At 34.4% G+C, this 20067-nt stretch overlaps 1 protein-coding gene across 5 annotated transcripts in view; it reads right to left on the reverse strand.

The window, feature by feature from the left end:
* The window catches only part of PHIP (PHIP subunit of CUL4-Ring ligase complex), a 152291-nt gene that overhangs the window by 123513 nt on the left and 8711 nt on the right, over nucleotides 1–20067 (reverse strand). For 4 of the 5 annotated variants that reach the window (XM_060616001.3, XM_060615999.3, XM_060616000.3 and 1 more), the window contains exons 5-6: nucleotides 13209–13359; nucleotides 13023–13121 (exon numbers count right to left, since the gene is read on the reverse strand). In XM_060616001.3, the coding sequence (XP_060471984.1) occupies nucleotides 13023–13121; nucleotides 13209–13359 (250 nt within the window). Of the gene's footprint in view, nucleotides 1–6407; nucleotides 6446–13022; nucleotides 13122–13208; nucleotides 13360–20067 lie in introns of those variants that run through there. The other variant, XM_078447101.2, reaches the window with a different exon arrangement.

Consider the following 20067-nt stretch of genomic DNA (forward strand, 5'->3'; position numbering starts at 1 on the left):
GACCACATGTCTATTTATATGCCAGTACCAAAAATTTAATTTTGTAACTAATAATGTTTTAGTATTTATCTGGCTATTTATCACTATGCATCCATTTTTAAATGTCTTAGTCTTGATTATTATCCTATTTGAGGATCACTGATAAGTTAAAAAAAATCCATTTGTTGGGAATGTAAGGATAATTTCATTACCTGATAAACAACTGACATCTTTCTATCTAGGAACATGATGCTCTGTTCCTATACCTGGGACCAAGTTTTCAATACAGATGATTTTAAGAAAAGATAAACATAATCAAAGTAACCTTACGATTTTCCTCACTATACAAATCTGGACCATCTGAACCAACTTCCTGGGAAATCTGTATACAAATCTGTACTATTTGAACCAAGTTTTGTAAGGAAACACTGGGTAGCTGCCAGGAAAGAGCATCTGCAATAACCTTAGTAGCTATGATTTTGAGGACACTGGAAAAATACATGATAAAATCTCTGCAAACAAAAAAGAACTGAAATAGAAATACTATCATTTCCCTCCAAAATGTTTAGAATTTTTTCTCCTTCTGCTAAGTACTTTTAAAATGGAGAACACATCGTGGAATTGCAATAAATTATCCAAGATCAAAAGTAACCATTGCTGGGTGCCTCAGTGGGTTAAGTGTCAAACTCTTTGATTTTGGCTCATGTCATGATCTGCAAGATCAAGCCCCACCCACATCAGGCACTGGGCTGACAGCATGGGGCCTGCTTGGGATTCTCTCTCTTTCTGTACCTCCCCCACTCATGCTCACTCTCCTTCTCCCTCCCTCTCTCTCTCAAAATAAATGATAAAAACCTTAAAAAAAAAAAAAAAAAGTAAAACTGCTAAAAAAAAGAGTTGGGTAAAAAATTTTAATTACTATGAATTAACAAAAATGCAGAGGTTAGTTTTTCTGGGTTTTGTTGTTTTTTCTTAACAAAGAACAATATAACATGCTGTACAATGTCTACTCCAGTGAAGGAAAACTGTTTTCCTTTAACAATCTAAACTAGTATAACTAGTGTTTGCAACTTCTGCCAGCTCATGAAAGCAGAGTCCTGCTGGTGCCATAATGAATGCAAGGAGAAGCATGTGGCAGTAGATTCCAAAACCCAGAGAATTTTTATGACAATAGATGAAGAAGCAAAGGAAAGACAGAATATGTAATTCAGCAGGTATCTCAGTGTAACCTGGGATCTTTTCTTATACAGAGAAAGGGGTACTCAGATAAAAAACCTCAAGGTATTTTATAAGGAGAATAACTGATTTTTACTAAATTTATTTTTGTACTATATTTTGACTAATTTTATTCTGTGATTCTGGTTAAAAAAACACTTTGGCGTGCCTGGGTGGCTCAGTTGGTTGAACATCTGACTCTTGAGTTCAACTTAGGTTGTGGTCTCATGGTTTGTGGGATTGGATTGAGGCCCGTGTTAGGATCTGTGCTGACAGCACAAAACCTGTTTGGTATTCTCTCTCCCTCTCTCAAAATAAATAAACCTAAAAACAGAACAAAACAAAAAACTTGGAAACCTCCCAGAGTTTCTGTAAATAAAATGCAAAATAGTTATAATTGATAATTAATAACCACATAAACAATTCTTAAATTAAAGTAGAAAAGAGTGAATTCTGGATAATCAGTACCAAGGTTTCATTTTAACCTCCATTATCTGTGTTAATAAAGGCTTTCTAAATGTAAAATTAGGAACCCATAACTATAAAACAAGAATTTGGAAACCTATAAAACTAAACTTGAGTGAACTACAAAACTGGTAATAAACATGTAAGCAAGACCACATGAAAACAAATTCCAAACTGCTTTATTGCTAGATGATAACTAGTTTCCCCAACAAAATAATGCTATATCCATGACCAGGCACTTACAGAATAATTACTATAGAAAACACCCTGCAAGTTCAAAAAGTTGCCTATTAGTGTGTTGGTGATTTCAAAATTTTCATTAGATAAATGTGTAGTGTAAGGTATTTGATAAGGCATAAAATTACATAAAATTTTATTCATTTTAAAGAACCACAAAAATGTTCTAATGAAAAGAAGATATGACTATGGGGTCACAAAAAAATAGCTATATGAATCTCTAAAAGAGAAGTTATGCTAAAGCCAGGAATCAAATACCTTGCGAAAATGGCTGTGATGAGGAAAAAGTCACCAAGGCTTAGAGCTAGAGACTTCAAGAATCCAATGATTGGAGTGCCTGGGAGGCTCAGTCGGTTAAGTGTCCGACTTCAACTCAGGTCGTGATCTGGTGGTTCACAAGTTCGAGCCCCACATCAAGCTCTGTGCTGACAGCTCAGAGCCTGGAGCCTGCTTCAGATTCTGTGTCTCCCTCTCTCTCTGCCCCTCCCCCACTTGCACTCTGTTTCACAAAATAAATAAATAAATAAATGTTAAAAAAAATAAATAAAAATAAATAAATGTTAAAAAAAATTTTAAAAAAATCTAATGACAGAAAGTCTTATCTGCTTCAAATAATGTGGGTAAATGTCAAAATACAATATAATTACTAAAGTGTGGAGAAAAATGGCTATAGAACACTATTATGAAATAACGGTTTGGAAAATAATGGCTAATATTTACTGAGTGCTTTAGTACATGCCAGGCATCTTACATTGATTCTCATTTAATCTCACCCGTCTTTTAAGGCAGATACTATTATCTCCAAGAAGGGGATATTCCTTACCAGCAAGGAAACTGAAAGATAAAATTTAACTTTCCCAGAGGTGAAGTCCAAGGTTGAATTCAGGCATCTACTCCCAAAAGCGCACTCTTACCATGGTGGTTAGGTAAACAAATATTAGAAAAAAAAAATGACTGAAAGGAAATATGCCAAAGCAGTAATAGCAGTTAACCAGTGACACTGACTGCTGTTTGAACTGTTCTCTGATTTCCAAGTTTCCTCTACTGATTATTTCCTCTATTCATTCTGATTAATTTTAATTAAATAAAGTATAGCTCAGTCTGTCTCAAGGAACTCAAAAGAGCAATATGACAAATCTAAACTGTCTGAAGAGATTAACTTAAATTCAAAACCTGAGAAAAACATGCCCAAGGATAAAGATGCAAAGCATTTAAATTTATTTAAGCATAAAAAAAGAACCCTTAAGACTAAGCATACCGAAGCATCAGAATTGTATACTATAAAACAGACAATAACCACTGTCTATATGACAATGAATTGAATGATAAGACTACAAAGAATTTACACCTGGTTTGATTCAAAAGCCATAAAATAATACAAGGCACCATTAATTTTGTTTGTAAGTTTTGTTTCTAAAATCTTTCCCAATAAAATTTTAAAGTAAAAGACAAATATATCAAAGACAGTGTAGGTTCAATTTTATTTGGGAAGGAATCCTATAAGAAAGAACTTTTAACAGTTAATTCACCATAGAGCCACAATTGATAAGCTTGCCACAATTCTCCTGAGGTTACTAATATAGACATTAGTAGGGAATAACAACCAAATGTTCGTAATTTGAGGGCCACAGATAATCTGGAAAATAATTCAACACAGACTGGCTTATTTCTACATCATCATCTGATCTTTGTATCATTCTGCACCAGTAACTAGCAACTAACCAACACGAGAACAAGGCAAATAAATCACCGTTAACTATAATGAACAAAATTCCCAACTTTAGTTTTATAGTAAAAGGGGTCTGTAACATTACAAGGACAATCCTGTAAACAGCTTTTGGTCCACGAAAAAGGAAAGAGAGAATAGAAAAGTAAAATAATCACCTGGGCAACACAGCACCCAGGAGAGCTTCTCTCTTTATTTTACTACTCTAACTAAAATAATTAGTATGCACAGTAGCTACCCTCCAAATCTCTACATAGTCAATTTGGTGTTTAGTTGTACCTCCCATATGAAAGACACCACGTTTTTAAGATTTAACAGATACCACAAAGACAAATAAGCTCTAAAAAGGAGAGCACAAATACTAAAATAAAATACAGAAAGTAAAGAGATGATTCCAAGAGTTAAGCAAAAAAATCTCATGAACCAAGTACATAAGCACAAACAAAACAAACCCCCAAAACAGACATTACAATTACAAGGATTCAAATTTACTAGAATTGTAAAATTACTTGATTTGTATTATTCTTCCTCCTCTTTTCTTTCTTGGAAACTAGTCTGATGGTATTTCAACCATAAAATTTTTAAATGTTTTTATAGTAATTTTAATAAAAATTCATTTTTTTAAAGCTATATAGTTTTATGCCAAACATTTTAATCATTTCATTTTAAATTAACAAACATTTATATAGCACCTATATGGGCCAAGTATGGACTAAGGGATGTAACGGAGAAAGAAAACGCACAGTACTTACCCTCATGAAGACTGTAGTCTAGCAGGGAAGACAGACGTGAAACAAGGACTTATAACAAGAAGTGTCAGCAAAACAAAAAAAAGGTTCAGAAAAACCTTAAAATATACAGCAGAGGGCCCTAAATATATGGCAGGGGAGGGAAGGGGTTGCATATCAGTGAGTCAGGCTTTTCTGAAAAACAGACATTTAAACTAAGACCTGAAAGTGGAACAAAGAATGTTGGTGGGAAGGGAGCATATTCTAGGTTGAGGCAAGAGCATGTGCAATGGTCTGAGGCTGGAAAGAACATGGCACTCAAACTATATAAGGAAGTAGGTATGGCTAGCACACAGAGCACACTGGGTGAAGTGTCAAGAGAAGAGATGGGAAGGTAGGGCACAGACTCCAGAATGTTTTGTAAGCTATGGTAAGGCATTCTGGACTATTTCCCCCAAATTAGGAAGCTAAAGGTTATTAAGGAGAAAGAAGTGGGAATTACATAAGATTTGCTTTGGGATAACCGATTGCCATTTTATCTCTCGACCACAATGAGAACAGATCACAAGGAATATGGCTAAAAGCAAAAGCTGATTTTGCAAAAGAAATCAAAGGGCTCAAAAAACAAAATTTCATTTTAAAATAGAATGTAATCAGTTTGCCAACAAGACTGTTAATAATGCTTTCTCAAGGAACTGAATTATTTTCTCTCAAATTAAGTTATTTATATGGAAAGAGATAAACTTGAAACAACATACCATGTTTCAATCTTTCTAAAGTTCACATTCTGAATTCAAAGGCTCCTATACCCAAATCAATAAATGGACACAAGTGGTACAAGGCTAATGCATAAAGAATTTCAGAGAAGGCAAAACGGTGCTAAATAAATGTGACATAAAGTTAAATGCATATTTCAGAAAAACACAACCAAGGATAATTGACTTGGTCACTACCTCTTCTTTTTTTCAGCTTCTTTGATAAAGTTGGGGTATCTTGCAATGTTGTTATGAAAAGCAAATGAGACAACATGTTCTATAAACTCAAAGGTATTATATACTACCACAATATTGACTTTGAACAATCAAATCTTCATGTTGTAAAATTAAATCTTACTAACCACAGTTTTTCTTTTACTTTTTAAAAGACTTTATGGGACATCATTTTTTCCCCTTCGTCTTCCTTATGGAGCTGAACAAACTGCTGCTCTCTTCATATAAATATCTATTCAGCCTGATCATGGATTTCCTAGTTTCAAGATGTCTAGGAAGATGTTCAATTCCTTGCTTTTATTTTAATTTTTAAAATGTTTATTTTTGAGAGAGTGAGCGAGCGAGCGTAGGGAGGGTCAGAGACAGAGGGAGACACAGAATCTGAAGCAGACTCCAGGCTCTGAGCTGTCAGCACAGAGCCTGACATGGGGCTCGAACTCACAAGCTGTGAGGTCGTGAGGTGTGAGATCATGACCTGAGCCAAAGCCAGACATTTAAGGGACTGAGCCACCCAGGCGCCCCTAAAAAAATTTTTTTTAATGTTTATTTCTGTGAGAGAAAGAGACAGTGCAAGTGGGGAAGGGACAGAGAGAGAGGGAGGAAGACATGGAACCTGAAGCAGGCTCCAGGCTCCAAGCCGTCAGCACAGAGCCCAATGCAGGGCTTGAACTCGTGGACCGTGAGACCGTCACCTGAGCCGAAGTCAGACACTCAACCCACTGAGCCACCTAGGCGCCCCAGAAAACGTTCAATTCTTAACCTCAAAATTCAAAATAAAAAGTCAGAGACTTTATGAAGAAAATAAGATAATTTGCTTCACTTAAACAGATATGAAATTCAACATCAAAGTAAACAATCTGGAAAAATATGGGACACAAACTAAAAGGGGGTAATGAAAGGCTAATGCTTCCTAGTTACTACTGACACTGCTTGCCAGACATAGTACAACAAGAGGGCAGGGGGCACAGATGATACCTCTCATCACATCTATGACCTTAAAAAGAATTTCTTCTCATTATTAACAAAAGAAAATAAAACACAGCTACAAGAGCAACAATTTGAACTCACCTAAGTAAACTGTCATTCTTCAAAGTGTTTCCCCTTTTCTGGTCAATCATAAATTTGAAAAGAAATTTAAGCAAAAGAAAAAAATAAATAATAATGTCTATTTTATATATTTGGCACTTTGGCATAATGAACATTAGCTTTATTTCCCTTAAAACAAAAATGCAATACATCTTAGGAGTCTCTCACAGTTACCTATTCTTAGAAGGCAAAACAAGGAAGTAGAGAGGCAGAGGGAGGAGAGGAAGGGGAGCAAGGAAGAGAATTAAAATAACAAAAACCTGTGCCAAATGGAAATATGAATGTCATTCTGAACTTTTCTTGTCCCACCTCATTCATTAATTACATCAATTACCTACTTCCTCTTCATTTAATATTTACTAATGCTGAGGAATTCGGTCCATAAGGAGCAATAAAATATAATCTTTATCCTCCAAGCCCTAACAGTACAGTAGAAAAAAACAAAGGTAAATAAATATCATTCAAGGGAAAGATTAAAAAACAGAAACCAAGACCAAAAAATAAAAATCCAAAAAATATAGCTAAGTCAGAAATGATTAAACAACACAAATTATAAAACTACTAAGATTAGAAAAATAGAAGAAAATGAGTTCTGAAAGAGAAAATGGTTACTGAGAAAATAGGTCAAAATGAATGTATTTAAATAAGTGATGAATAGATGCCTAACTTAGGATAAAGTATGGACTGAGGTAAAAAAAGTACAAAACTTAACAGAATATGAGGTAAAGAATACATGAACAGGAAAGAAACTACAGATTATTATTATAATCTTACAAATTACTGAATTATATGTCAAATGTTAAATTATATGTTAAATCTTACAGATTTATAACATACAATGTTATTAATACTTATGTAAGAAACATGGTTACATGAGGAAAAAATTAACTCTAACCTCCAGATCTCAGCCCAGTGCCAAATTATGTTAAAAAACTACCAACTGTAGAATAAGTCAAATATTGGAAATGTGGCAAAACAGCACAGTAAAAATAGAAGGGGAAAAGACCCTTTTCTTTAAAAGTACTCAAGATTTACTAGCAAAATAATGCATTAAATGAGAATTACACAAAGAAAGGGAAAAAAGTTACATTTAGTGTAGTCTACATTGTGCAGTCACTTTGCTATCTCATTTAAGTTTCCAAATTACCATGTGGTAAGTTTCACCCCTATTTTACAAATGAGGAAGTTGAGAGGCTAAAAAATTAAATAATTTGCCTAAGGCCACGCATCTAGACTAAAGCCGAGTCAAGATTTATAATCTAATTTTAAGCAAATCTTTGCTGCCTTTGTTCACACTAGTTTTCTCAGAAAAAACTATAAATGTAGATGAGATCTAAAACTTCTTTTCATGCAAAAAGCTTCTTAATGTCAACTGCATGTTTGTGTAGCAAGGCTATTTTTCAAGGTAAAGCTTTCCTTACACTCACACAGAATGAGATTTCTCAATACTCCTTATCCTCACCCACCAAAACTGGAACTTTGCAGCAGAAGCAGCAAGTAAAATGACAGAAGCAACAAGCAGAACTACATAGGCAAAACAACAAACAAGATGAGATATGGAAAACCTAAACATAAAAAGTTTACTTGGCTAATATGGTAAATGTCAAAAAATTTAAACAGGCAATTAGCAAAAGATTGTTTTACTTTATTACAACCTTTTCCACAAGATAAACATGCATTAAATGAATCCCCGAATTTAACTTTAAAAACAGCTTTAATGTACCTATGTCTCTTCTTTCCCAGCTTCCCTCCACTAATGTCATTTATTATTAAATTATGCCTATTAACATAGGCAAATACAGAGTAAATTATATCTGAAAATAGGCATAATATGGGTAAGGAGATTGGAGAAAGCACAATACCTGAGATCATAAGTATTTTTGAAAGTAAATCTGTTATTATGCCTAATACATGATCATGTATCTCTTCCATAGAAAATGAGTTAGGAGATAATGATAACAGATTAGTAGGACCTTTCTTTTCTTTTATTTCTCTCCCATTAAGAGAGGTTCTAGAGGACTAGAAAGCAGCTGACTGCTTTGGTTCTCCTGCCCTGAGAATGAATTCCAGTTCAATTTTCACAATTTACATCAAGGACTAGGAGATACAAAGCAATCGGGATTTATAAAATAAAATAGGGTAAAGACACACTGAGATAAGCTCAATACCTGGTTCTTAAATGATACAGGTATGGGTTTTTGACATCTCAAGTGTAATGAACTGATAATTCATTAATAAACCTTAATTTCTTAAAAACCAGCTTCTGAGGTTTTCCCTTAATTCAATGATATCCTTGGACCAAGTCTCTCTCTTGGCTATTCCAACCATCTATTCCAATTTTCACCCCCTATACACTGCTGAATTTTTTGAGTCCCACTCCAGTTCATCAATTACCAACTGCCTCTTCATTTAATGTTTACTAATGCCGAGGAGTTGGGTCTATAAAGAGCAATGAAACATAATCTCTAACCTCCATGTCCTAACAGTATAGTAGAAAAAGAAAAGGAAATAGACACAACTATGTGACAAAAGCTATAGAAGAGGTAAGTATAAGCAGACATTTAAAGTTTAAAGGATGAATATTCATAGAACTAACAAAAAAGAGAGACACTGCAGACAGAAATAAAACGTGCAGAGACAAAGGGTTAAGGGTTTAGCTCACTGTTAAGAACTGCCAAGGAGTTGTACAAAACTAGAGTACAGGTAGAGGCGAGGAAAAGGCGGGAAGATGGGAAAAGGTCAGTCTTATGAGCAACATTACATGGTTAAAACTATTCAAAGTCAATGAGGGAAAGGAGGCATGATAGGATCACACATGCCTTTTACAACTTTTAGAGTTCTCAACTGGAGACAATTTTGCCCCAGGGACATTTGGGAACATCTGGAGATATTTTTTGGTTGTCACAATTCCAGGGGCAGAAGGTGGGAAATGCTACTAGCATTTACTGGGCACAGGCAGGGATGCTGATAAAACACCCTACAATGCACAGGGCAGTAGCCTACAACAAACAATTCTCTGGCCCAAAATATAAACAATGCCAAAGTTACAAAACCTTGATTTAGAGCTAAATCCTAGGGCACAGGAATAAGACTAGAGGCAAGGGATCAAGTAGCCTGTAAGTTCAAGGAGAGCAAAGGTCAAGCATGTTCTTATTTATCCTAAAATTCCAGATGCTAGTCCAATGCCAGATATAATGAATGCAGAGAGATTCAGTAATTACTTAGTAAGTGAATGAATGATGTTACAGCTCCAGGCAAGAAGTACCAAGGCCTCAAATGTGGCTATTGCAATGGTAATGAAAAACAGACTCAAGAGATTAGAATAAAATACACATGCCTTATTTACTAAGTGAATGTTAAGAAATGAATTAAGAAGTCTAACTCCCAGGCTTGGAATAACAAGTTTCACAGGGTTAGAAGTTCTATTTTACACATTTTAAAGTTTCAGACAAATGTGAAATACTCAAATTGAGAAGTACAAAAGTTTGCATATAGCCTGCAAAAATCTAAGAAAGGAAAATCCAATTTATCACCACACTTATCTTACATGATCTTCTGAGTTACAAGAGAAAGTTCATTAAAAAAAAAAAAAAAAAATCTTAAATTCCTAAGTGCAGTTTGGTAACCTGGAACAAGAAAAGACAATTAACAGAAAACCTTGGTGAGATATGAATAAGATCTGGTATTTAGTTAATAATAGTGTCCCAATGCTGGTTCTGTAGTTTGGAGAAATGTACCAGGTAATAAGATTACAACATTAGGAAAAACTGCACAGGGTGTATAAAAGGAACTGTGAACTATCTGTGCAACTTTTCAGTAAATAATTTATTTCCAAGTTAAAAGTTTATTTTTAAAACTTCTGTATCTCAAATGTTTCAAAATTTAAATATCTAGATGTATATTAAACATTTAAATCCATAGTTTATGAAAAGTTAAAATGATAAGGTTTTTTCCTTACGTCCCTTTTTACTTGGTAGTACTACATAGATCAAGGAAAGAGCAAAGAAAATCTTTAAAAGTAGCTAGACAGAAAATAGCAAAGAGGAATCAACAAAAGAATTAAGTCAGTACTACAAATGTTCATATTTTAAAAAAAAAATCTTCTAACCCATAGTCTGCGATAACGTAAAATGATACACCTTATCACCATGCAGGCCAAAAGCTTGATGAACTTTTTCTTTCCACTTCCATCCTATTCCCAATTTTGTAGCAGTCACAAAACATTCAAGACTGTCACCAAGGTGAACCGAAAAGAGAGAATACTAAACTATGACTATAATAAATAGACTCATTTTTAGTCCAGCTTTTTCTCTTTGGGAACTTAAAAAACTATAAAAAGCAGGTAAAATTGGCATTATAATAGTTACTTTTTTAAATACAAAGAACTAGTATTTTCCTGAAAATACAAATGGAAGAAAAAAGCATTCATCTTAACCCTTATGAAATTAAGTCTTTCAGAAAGGTACAAAAATTACCAGCTTGGTAATTAATTCTGATACCTGAATATACCAGTTGCATTACTCTGCTGTAACAAAAAACTCAAGACATTTTGGTCATATTCCCTACATCCATGTCAGCAATATTTACTGATCTGACCATGAGACTTAACACCAATTTTCTTGAATAGCCAAATGCTACGACTTGAAAGTTTAGCTTACTGAAAATAAGACACAGCATAATGGAGTCAGGCTGGTTTCATGACTCACTAAACGTGTAACCTTGGTCAAAATGCCGACGTTTTCCATGACTCAATTTCCTTCTGTATAAAGTAAGAACAATTCCTCCTATAGGCCATTTAGGTTTTAAAAGAGAATATAAATGAAAAATGCTTTGAGTACTGCCTGGCACATAGTAATTACTCACATAGGAAACATTAAGATGAAAGTTATGTACCGTCAATCATTCTTGCACTTGCATTGCCTACCACAGGGCTACATGACAATGTGTTGAAAGAATAACATAACACATTCTCTTTACTATACAGACCTGTAGTTTTTCACAGAGAGGATAAACTTCTCCCTACCAGTGAAACTCCTTTAATATTTTACCTTCCCCTTCTTTCAACAAAACCATTTTGCCCCTAGTATAATTTTCTAAGTGCAAATATACTCTAGTGTCTCAAATCCTTTGTTTTAATAGTTGTTCTTTATATATAGATAATAAATAAATATCATTATGTAACCAAGACAATATACTGAAAAAAAAAAAATCATCCACGATTGTCTGCCATACAAATGTCACATAGGATACCTTTGGAAAATAGGTCAGTGAAAACAAACCAGAATACATCACAGAGACAAAAAGATAGAAATCGTAAAAAAAGAGGTGATAGAGAAGATAAAGTAAGGGAGTCTAGTATGTGTTCAACTGGAGTCCCAAAGGAGAGAGAATGGAGCAAAGATGATATTTTAAAAGATAATATTTGAGAATTTTCCAGTGCCAGTAAAAGACATTACAGATTCAAGAAACCTAATGGATCTCAAACAAGAAAAATAAACCCCACAGACACCAAGGCATATCACAGACAAACTGCAGAAAATCAGCAAGATTTCCAAGCAGCAACAGTTAGGAGATTTAAACTCACATATATCAATAATCATACATACAGAACAAAATGCCTTACATAAAACATAAAGACTGCCATACTATATTTTTAAAAAGCCACTTCTTTGCTATTTTTAAGAGATATGGGAAATGAAAGGACACAAAAAGGTTAATAGTAAAACAGTGAAAAAAGATATACCATATAAATCTTAAGCAAAAGGCAGAACTGCAATGTTGATGATCAGTATAAGTATCCAGAAAAGGAAGAAGTAAGTACGATTTGGATAGGTGGGAGAGGGAGAATAACGCTCCTGGATAGGCAAAAGGGTGGGGGTGGGAGAAAAGGCTATGACTAAAATATGAAAGTCTCTGAAAATTAGAAGTTTAGATTGGTGCTAGAGGAAGTATGACACCATTAAAATACCTTAAACAACCTCTTTATACTACCTTGAGTAGAAGGACAACACAGCAAGGGTAGAATTAAAGAAGATTAATATTACAGTATTCTAAGTATGACCCGGAAGGGAAAGAGGGAGAAGACACTGAAAGCAAGACTGGTTTGGAAATGCTACAGTAATCCAGGAAGACCAAGGACCAGGTAGAAGAGACAAGGGATGAATCTAGGAGGTATTTCAAAAGGAAGACCTATCTGCATCAGTTTTCCTTCTTTGAAATTTTAAAGGCAGAAAAATACACTATGCTTTATAAAAAAATAACAACTATTTTTGTTTTCCACCATCGTAACTAATGTGTATTGTGATACAGTCACCCACAAAATCAATCTAATACATTTTAGGAAAACAGTTTTTCTGTAAAAATAGAATATCAATAAGCTAGTTAGCCTACATTACGTACAATACATACAATCCATAATTACATATCATGACTTCACTACTAAGATTACTGACATAGTAAAAAGAAATGATAGCTTTTTCCTTACTTGAATGCTAATGCACATAATATGAAATTCTCTTGAAGTAACTAAAACATTTTTATATTCAAAAGCTCTTTACCAAGAGGATATCAACTTGGTAATGAACTCAAACAACTCACCAATGCTGGGTGGGCTACCATAGTTAATTGGTGACTCAGGTGGTCTTCCACAATGCAATGCAGCCAGAGCAGATCCTTTCCACACAACATGCTTGCAGCCTATTAAACACACATATTTTTATGGATCCAAAGGTAGGACACATACACAAAAAAGAATGTCTAAATCCTATTACAAATTGTTCATACTTTTATTTGTGCGTAGCAAGGACTGTCTTCCAGCTCCTAATAAAGTTTGTACTCCAGGAACGCTTTGTGGAATTTCTTGTTCAAGAAGAGGTCCTAGCCGATGACATATTTGCAGCAAGTGATCAGGTGCTAAATGTCTGTAATACTTCACCTATTATGTGAAAGACATATAAAATACTTGCTAAATAAAGTGATATAGTTCTTTGTAATAAATAAAATATACTTTAAAAAATAGAATAATTTGTTCTGGCTAGTCCACATTTCATTTTACTTGGGGTCAAAGTTCATGTTTGTTCTGTTCAACCACTTGACTCACAGAATAGTTACCCCAACCATCATTTACTTCAGTGAGGAGAAAAACTGCTAAAGAATTAATGTAACCTAAATATAGCAAGTTATAAATTAGCAGATTCTAGTCAATGCAAATACTGACTGAAGAAAAACTATATAGCATTATAACCTAAAATGATGTTTAAATTTTAATTTTCAAAAGCTTCAAACAAGTCATCCAACTACAAAATATAATAAATGTTTTGAATCTTTTACATAAGGAATATCTCCAGAATAATTAAGGACAAAACAAAAAAAAAAAAAACCCGATAGTTCATGTACTCATCACAAAATTTAAAAACAATTATATAGCCTCTATGATGAATTTTGTAATTCACAAAAAACCTTAGAGAGAAAGGCCAAACTGCAACTACTGATTTAACTAAGCTTCGACTATAAAATAAATCTACCTACCACAAAAAGTTTGGGCACTTTGGAACAACTTCAAAACACTGTTTAATTTATGATAGCATTTGAAACCAAGATATGAAATTCTAATATTTTTATTATCCATCCTGAAAGTCTTTTAGAAGAATCTAAAGAGAATTACAGAAAAAAAGTATACTATTTTATCATTTCATGATTAGGGTATCAAGTTATAAAAAATTTGTCAATGTACCACCTAAATATTATAGTTCAGCTGTTCTCAAAGTGAGTTCTGGGAACTCCTGAAGGTTCCTAAAGTAAAAGTCATAAATAATACTAATATATTATTTTTCTTTTTCACTTTCTCATGGTGGATTTTTCCAAAGGTCAAGTGGCATGTGATATCACAACAGACTAAATGAGGCTGCAGATATAAGAAACCTATTAAGCCAGACATTAAACATCCCTGAAAATGTAAAACAATGCCACTCTTCAAAACTTTTAGAAAACTGTTATAAAAAATGTTAATCAACATGAAGTGAGTTTATTATATTTAAATGAATAAAATATTTTATAATCTACCTTAATTTTTAAATCATATGAACAGATAATTCCATGTAAACAAAGAAAATTCAGTAATTTTTATTAACATAAAGCGGTTCTGAGGCCAAGTGTTTGAGAAATGCTACTCAAGTACACACGGTAATGGCACTTTTAATATGAATTCCTTATAAGATTGATCTGGGGAGGGAAGTGAAGGGTTAAATCATTTCATTCCATCTTGCAGTATCTGTTATGCCCAAACTATAGAAGAACATGAATGGTGTTTTTATAAAGTTAGCTACTATTCATCCTTCTAAGCTGAAGCCAATTAAGAGAAACCAACCTACTTTTTATCATAATACATTCCTGTCATAGAGACAACAGAGAGCCATACTGTTACACCGACAATTTAAAATAATACAGCGTGTGGCATATAGTAGATGGTCAGTAAGTACTAGTGGAATGAAGAATGGCAGAAAAGAGGTCCCAATACAAACTATATATACTATATTATGTACCTCTGAAAAATCCTGAGATAAATCTGTTTGATTTTAATACAATTTCCTAAACTTATTAAGCTATGATTCCTTTTCCCTAATATCACCATCTTGACTCAAAACATACTTTTTCAAACACTAAGGTGATTAGCTAAGCAAAAAAAAAAATTAGAAGAATATTACCAAATATGAATTTTTAAAATTATATTTAATCTTCCCTAATTTGCTTAAAAATAAAATTTAAAGGAAAAAGCCTAGAATATTTAGAGTCCCTTCTAGTTCTAAATTGTATATCATTATTCTAATGTGCTTTCTTTAAACTAATCAAAATTTCTTTTAAAAATTTTATTTTAATCATAAAGTTCATTACTTAATAACTTTAGTTTTGTGATTATCCTGTTTTGGAGTCATTTTGCAAGACTCATTTCAGGTAGTGAATCTGAATATCTTTATTGCAGAATTGTGTCTTTGAATAAAATACTATGAATCCACTTTCTCAGACTTAGTCTTCCCTTGGTGATTTAGTATATTTCAATTTTCCAAAATCAACTTTCACTTTAAAAGTCAGATACTTTCAGTTCTTAAAATCCTCAGGGGCTTTCTGGCTTTTGAAACTTTATACAAGCTGATCCGTCTGCTGGAAATCTTTTCTCTGCCCATCCACCTTCCCCAACTCATTCTTCTTCATGTCTCAGTCTATGCCTCACTGCCTTCTATGACCTACTACAATACCTCTGCCCCCCTTTTTTGGACATTCTATCTTTGTATTTCCATAGCACATTATACTCCTTCCCAAAATGTTCTTTTACCCCACTAACCAGCAGTCTGTAGTACTTCTATCATATTGTTCTTCATGTATTTTGTTATCTAGACCTCAGTGAGAATCTAATCATAGCTATGATCCTCTTCCCCCCAAACAACTCTATCTTGCCCTGTTTTGAAGGTTCCTAAGACCCCTGCAATATCCTAAGACTGCCCATTTACTTGTCCATGACCTATATAGGTAAACACAGGCTTAGATCTCGTTCACTTGTTCTACCAGAGTTCTACCAGAGTCCAGCTCCAGACCCTATTTCTTCTCACTCAATACTTCCTACTTGGACAATTATTATACCAATGATTCCAAAATTTGTAACTGTAGCCTAGGCTTACACATCAAACTTCCTTAAAAGATATCTCTCTTTGGATCCCAAGCCCTCCTCAGCTCAACATATGCAAAATGAACTCATAATCCTCATGTCAACACTCACCTCCCAAAATGTTCTCTACCCTGACAAACGGCAACACTATCCATCCAGCCTCAAGTGAAAAAGTTGTATTTTTTACATTGCCCATTCCTCCATCTCCTTCCCATTATCCAAGTAGTCACCAAGTTCAATTGATTTTCCCTTCCTATTCTCCACAACAATCCAATTCAAAATCATCGTTGCAATAAACCCCTATCTCTCCCACATCTACTCATGCCTCCAACCTCATTCGAATCTATAATCTCTTCTATCCCAGAGGTACTCTGTATACTGCAATCATAATGATCTCTCCAAAAGCTTTATCTGGTCAAGTCACCCTTACCTAAAACACTTCAGAGGGGCACCCGGGTGGCTCGAGTCAGTTGAGTGTCCGACTGTAGCTTGCAGTTCGTGGGTTTGAGCCCTGCACAGGGCTCTGTGCTAACCGCTCAGAGACTGGAGCCTGCTTCAGATTCTGTCTCCCTTTTTCTCTGCCCCTCCCTAGCTCACGCTCTGCCTCTCTCTCAAAAATAAACACTTATAAAAAATTTAAAAACACTTCAGAGACGGGGCGCACCTGAGTGGCTCAGTGGGTTGAGCGTCCAACTTTGGCTCAGGTCATGATCTTGCAGTTAGTGAGTTCGAGAAATGTGTGGGGCTCTGTGCTGACAGCTCAGAGCTGACAGCTCAGAGCCTGGAGCCTGCTTCAGATGCTGTCTCCCTCCCTCTCTGCCCCTCCCCCATTCACGCTCAGTCTCTCAAAAATGAATAAACATTAAAAAATAAATTAAAAAACAAAAACAAACACTTCAGAGACTTTCCTTGCTCTTTAGATATCCGACTTCTTAACATGGTCTACAAATCCTGAAAGGCACGTACGGTCCATTCATATTTCTCTACTTCATCTGGCACATTCTTAGTCCTACACACTCCAGCCCCCACTTACCACATTTAGACACACTGGCCTTTTTTCAGGTTCTTTACCTGCACTCTCTGCTCTCAGGCTTTTCCCATGTGGCATACTCTCTACATTTCCCCACATTTCCTTGCCCAAACAACTCTTCAATGTGCTTCAAATCTTCTCTTCAATGTAATCTCCCTAGTTTTCCTTTATCTTACCAGTCTAAATGTGTTATCTTGGGTACATACTCTTGGCAACTTTTTCTTAACTCATGTACCAGTTTGTTGTTATACATCTAAAAGTTTAATAATTCAATGTTTTTCTTCTCAACTTCGCCATTAACTACAAGAGTGTAAGAATCAAGTCTCTTTTTGGTCCAAACTGCATCACATACATACATACATACATACACACACACACACACACACACCCCCAATACATACTTATAAAAATAAATGAAAACTTTCTTTTGCTACCTTAAATCATTATTCTTAAGGAGTATTAATCCATGTCACTATGGTCAATAAAATGTAAAGACAAACACAAATTTTAAAAAATGAAAATGGTTCAAAAAATTAAAATGGCTCATATATGACTACACATATATGTGATTTTTAATTTTCAAATTAGTAAGATACCGTATCCTTAATATTAAGCTTTTTAGTTTGAATAAATTTTTATTTTATTTGTTTATACTAGTAAATAACTAAAAGGAAATTAAAATCAAAAGGGAAATCGGAAATGAGATCGTAATAAAATCCCTTAAACAAAATGTATATATTTGGATTCTTGGTAATGGTTTGTACACTATTATTTGGGAAAAACAAAACAACATCCTCAATTCTAATATACTGATTACTTTCCATGACCCATGTTGCTTTCAATTTCTTAAGACATTCAATGTATAAAAAGTATGATCAAATTATAAAGTTAAGGGTGATAAATATTAACACTATCTAGCTAACACATATTGACTACACTCTAAATGCTAGGCCTTGTGGTAAGTTGGTAAATTTTACATGTAAAAGCTCAGTTATTTTAATAACCCTAAGAGATATGAACTATTATTCCCGTTAATGAAGAAATTATTATACAATAATATAAAACAAGGTTCCCAAGATCACACACATTTAGTGGATGGCAGAGACGAGAATCAAACCAAGGCACTGTAACTCCAGCCCTCATTTACACTGCCTGTAGTACCTATTGCCTCAAATACATATATATCAATATAGAAGAAAGCTTAAAAATAGACATTCTGAATAGCTTTCAACACAGACATTAAACTACACCGAAAAAGAAACATTCTAAAGTTCACTTTCAGTACTAAACAAATTAGCACAAAGGCACAAATTCCTACAGGTAAAGGGCTACACTTAAAACAACTAAGGATAGAGGGGCATCTGGCTGGCTCAGTAAGAAGAGTATGCGACTCTTGACCTCAGGTTTGTGAGTTCAAGCCCCACGCTGGGTGTACAGAGTAAATAGACAAAACTTTTTTAAAAAGATAAACAACTAAGGATGGAAAATAAAATTACAAAGATAGAGTGACAACCCTAAATACTCTCTCCTACTATGGTTATCTCCTACTATGGTTAAAGGAAATCAATGTGATCAGCCCTACTTTTCTCAATATTTCTAAGATTAAAATTTTAAACTCTTAAAGTTAGAAGGTACAAACAGATTAAACCATAAAATTTAAGATTACTATCCTGAAAAGAAAATAAGGAAAATGCACTATTTTTTAGCTGTGCTCCCCTTTTAAATTTTCATAAACATCTCATCTTCTCTCCTACTCAGATGCAAGAGCCTGATTTAAGGATGCAAACTCTGATGTCATCTCACTGAGACTCACTCTTAACACCAGGGGGCTAGTCAGAGCTTTTTCAAACTTCTCATATCCCCACTCCCACCTCCAATCCCAAAAGAAAATCACTTGATACAGTAACAACAATCTTTGGGTTAAGGGTCCATAATTAATGGTTAAAACCTGAATTAAAGGTGTCCCTGTGTAAATATGTTAGGATATCTAGAACAGAGGTCAGCAAACATTTTCTGTGAAGGGTCGGATGGTAAATATTTTGGGCTTTGGAGGCGCCTATCAGTTGTACATACATATTTTTACCAACTCTAAAAACGTAATAACTTTAGCTTCGAGGCCTTACAAAAACAGGTTTCCTACACAATTTACCTGCAACCAACATAGTTTACCACCCCTGATCTAAACAATTCTTGGTTCTATCAAAATTTCCACTAGCAAGGATAGCAGAATTCTGTGAAAGAGACAACTCTGCTCAAGCCTTCGCCCAAATCATAAACCTTTATCACTCCTTTTTCCAGCTGTATATTTAAAACATTTCTAGAATTGTCTATCACAATTTGAACAACAGGATCCTCTTCTGAAAATGTAAACTATAGCAAGGAAGGAGCAAGGAAAGACTGAGGTCTTTGAGTAGTTTACTCTCTTGCATCCCTGCCTAAAACTATCTGCTTCTGCTTGCTATGCTACTTCATATAAACAGCCGTTCTTCCCAGCCAAGAAAATTTTGACATTGTCAATGGAAATTACCGTTAAAAGGTAAATTTTATCAGTGGGAAGAAAATATAAAAAACTTGGAAGCCACTGCATTCCACCAGACATACTGTCATTAAGAATTCTACTCAATTTTTAAAGAAAAGGTCAGTAGTTTGATTGAAAGCTCTAAAGTCCAACAGTCTACGTTTAAACTTGCTGAGCGCGGGAAAACATTTATTCCACATCTCAATGTCCTCATCTACAAGACTGAGACTGCCAAGTCACCACCTTGGGAGGTAGTGATGGTAGCTGACATGGAGTTGTCTGTCATTTAAATTACACTTCACATTACATGCTCCATGTTGATCTTTCATGTTGAGAATCTTTCTAGACCTACGCAGGGAAAAAACATTTTGGAAACCATTTTAAGGACCTTTCCAAAATGAGGCAGATCAATACAATGAAACTACTTGATTTACCT

Source organism: Panthera onca, chromosome B2 (assembly GCF_046562875.1).
Source record: "Panthera onca isolate mPanOnc1 chromosome B2, mPanOnc1 haplotype 2, whole genome shotgun sequence".
Classification (NCBI taxonomy): Eukaryota; Metazoa; Chordata; class Mammalia; order Carnivora; family Felidae; genus Panthera; species Panthera onca.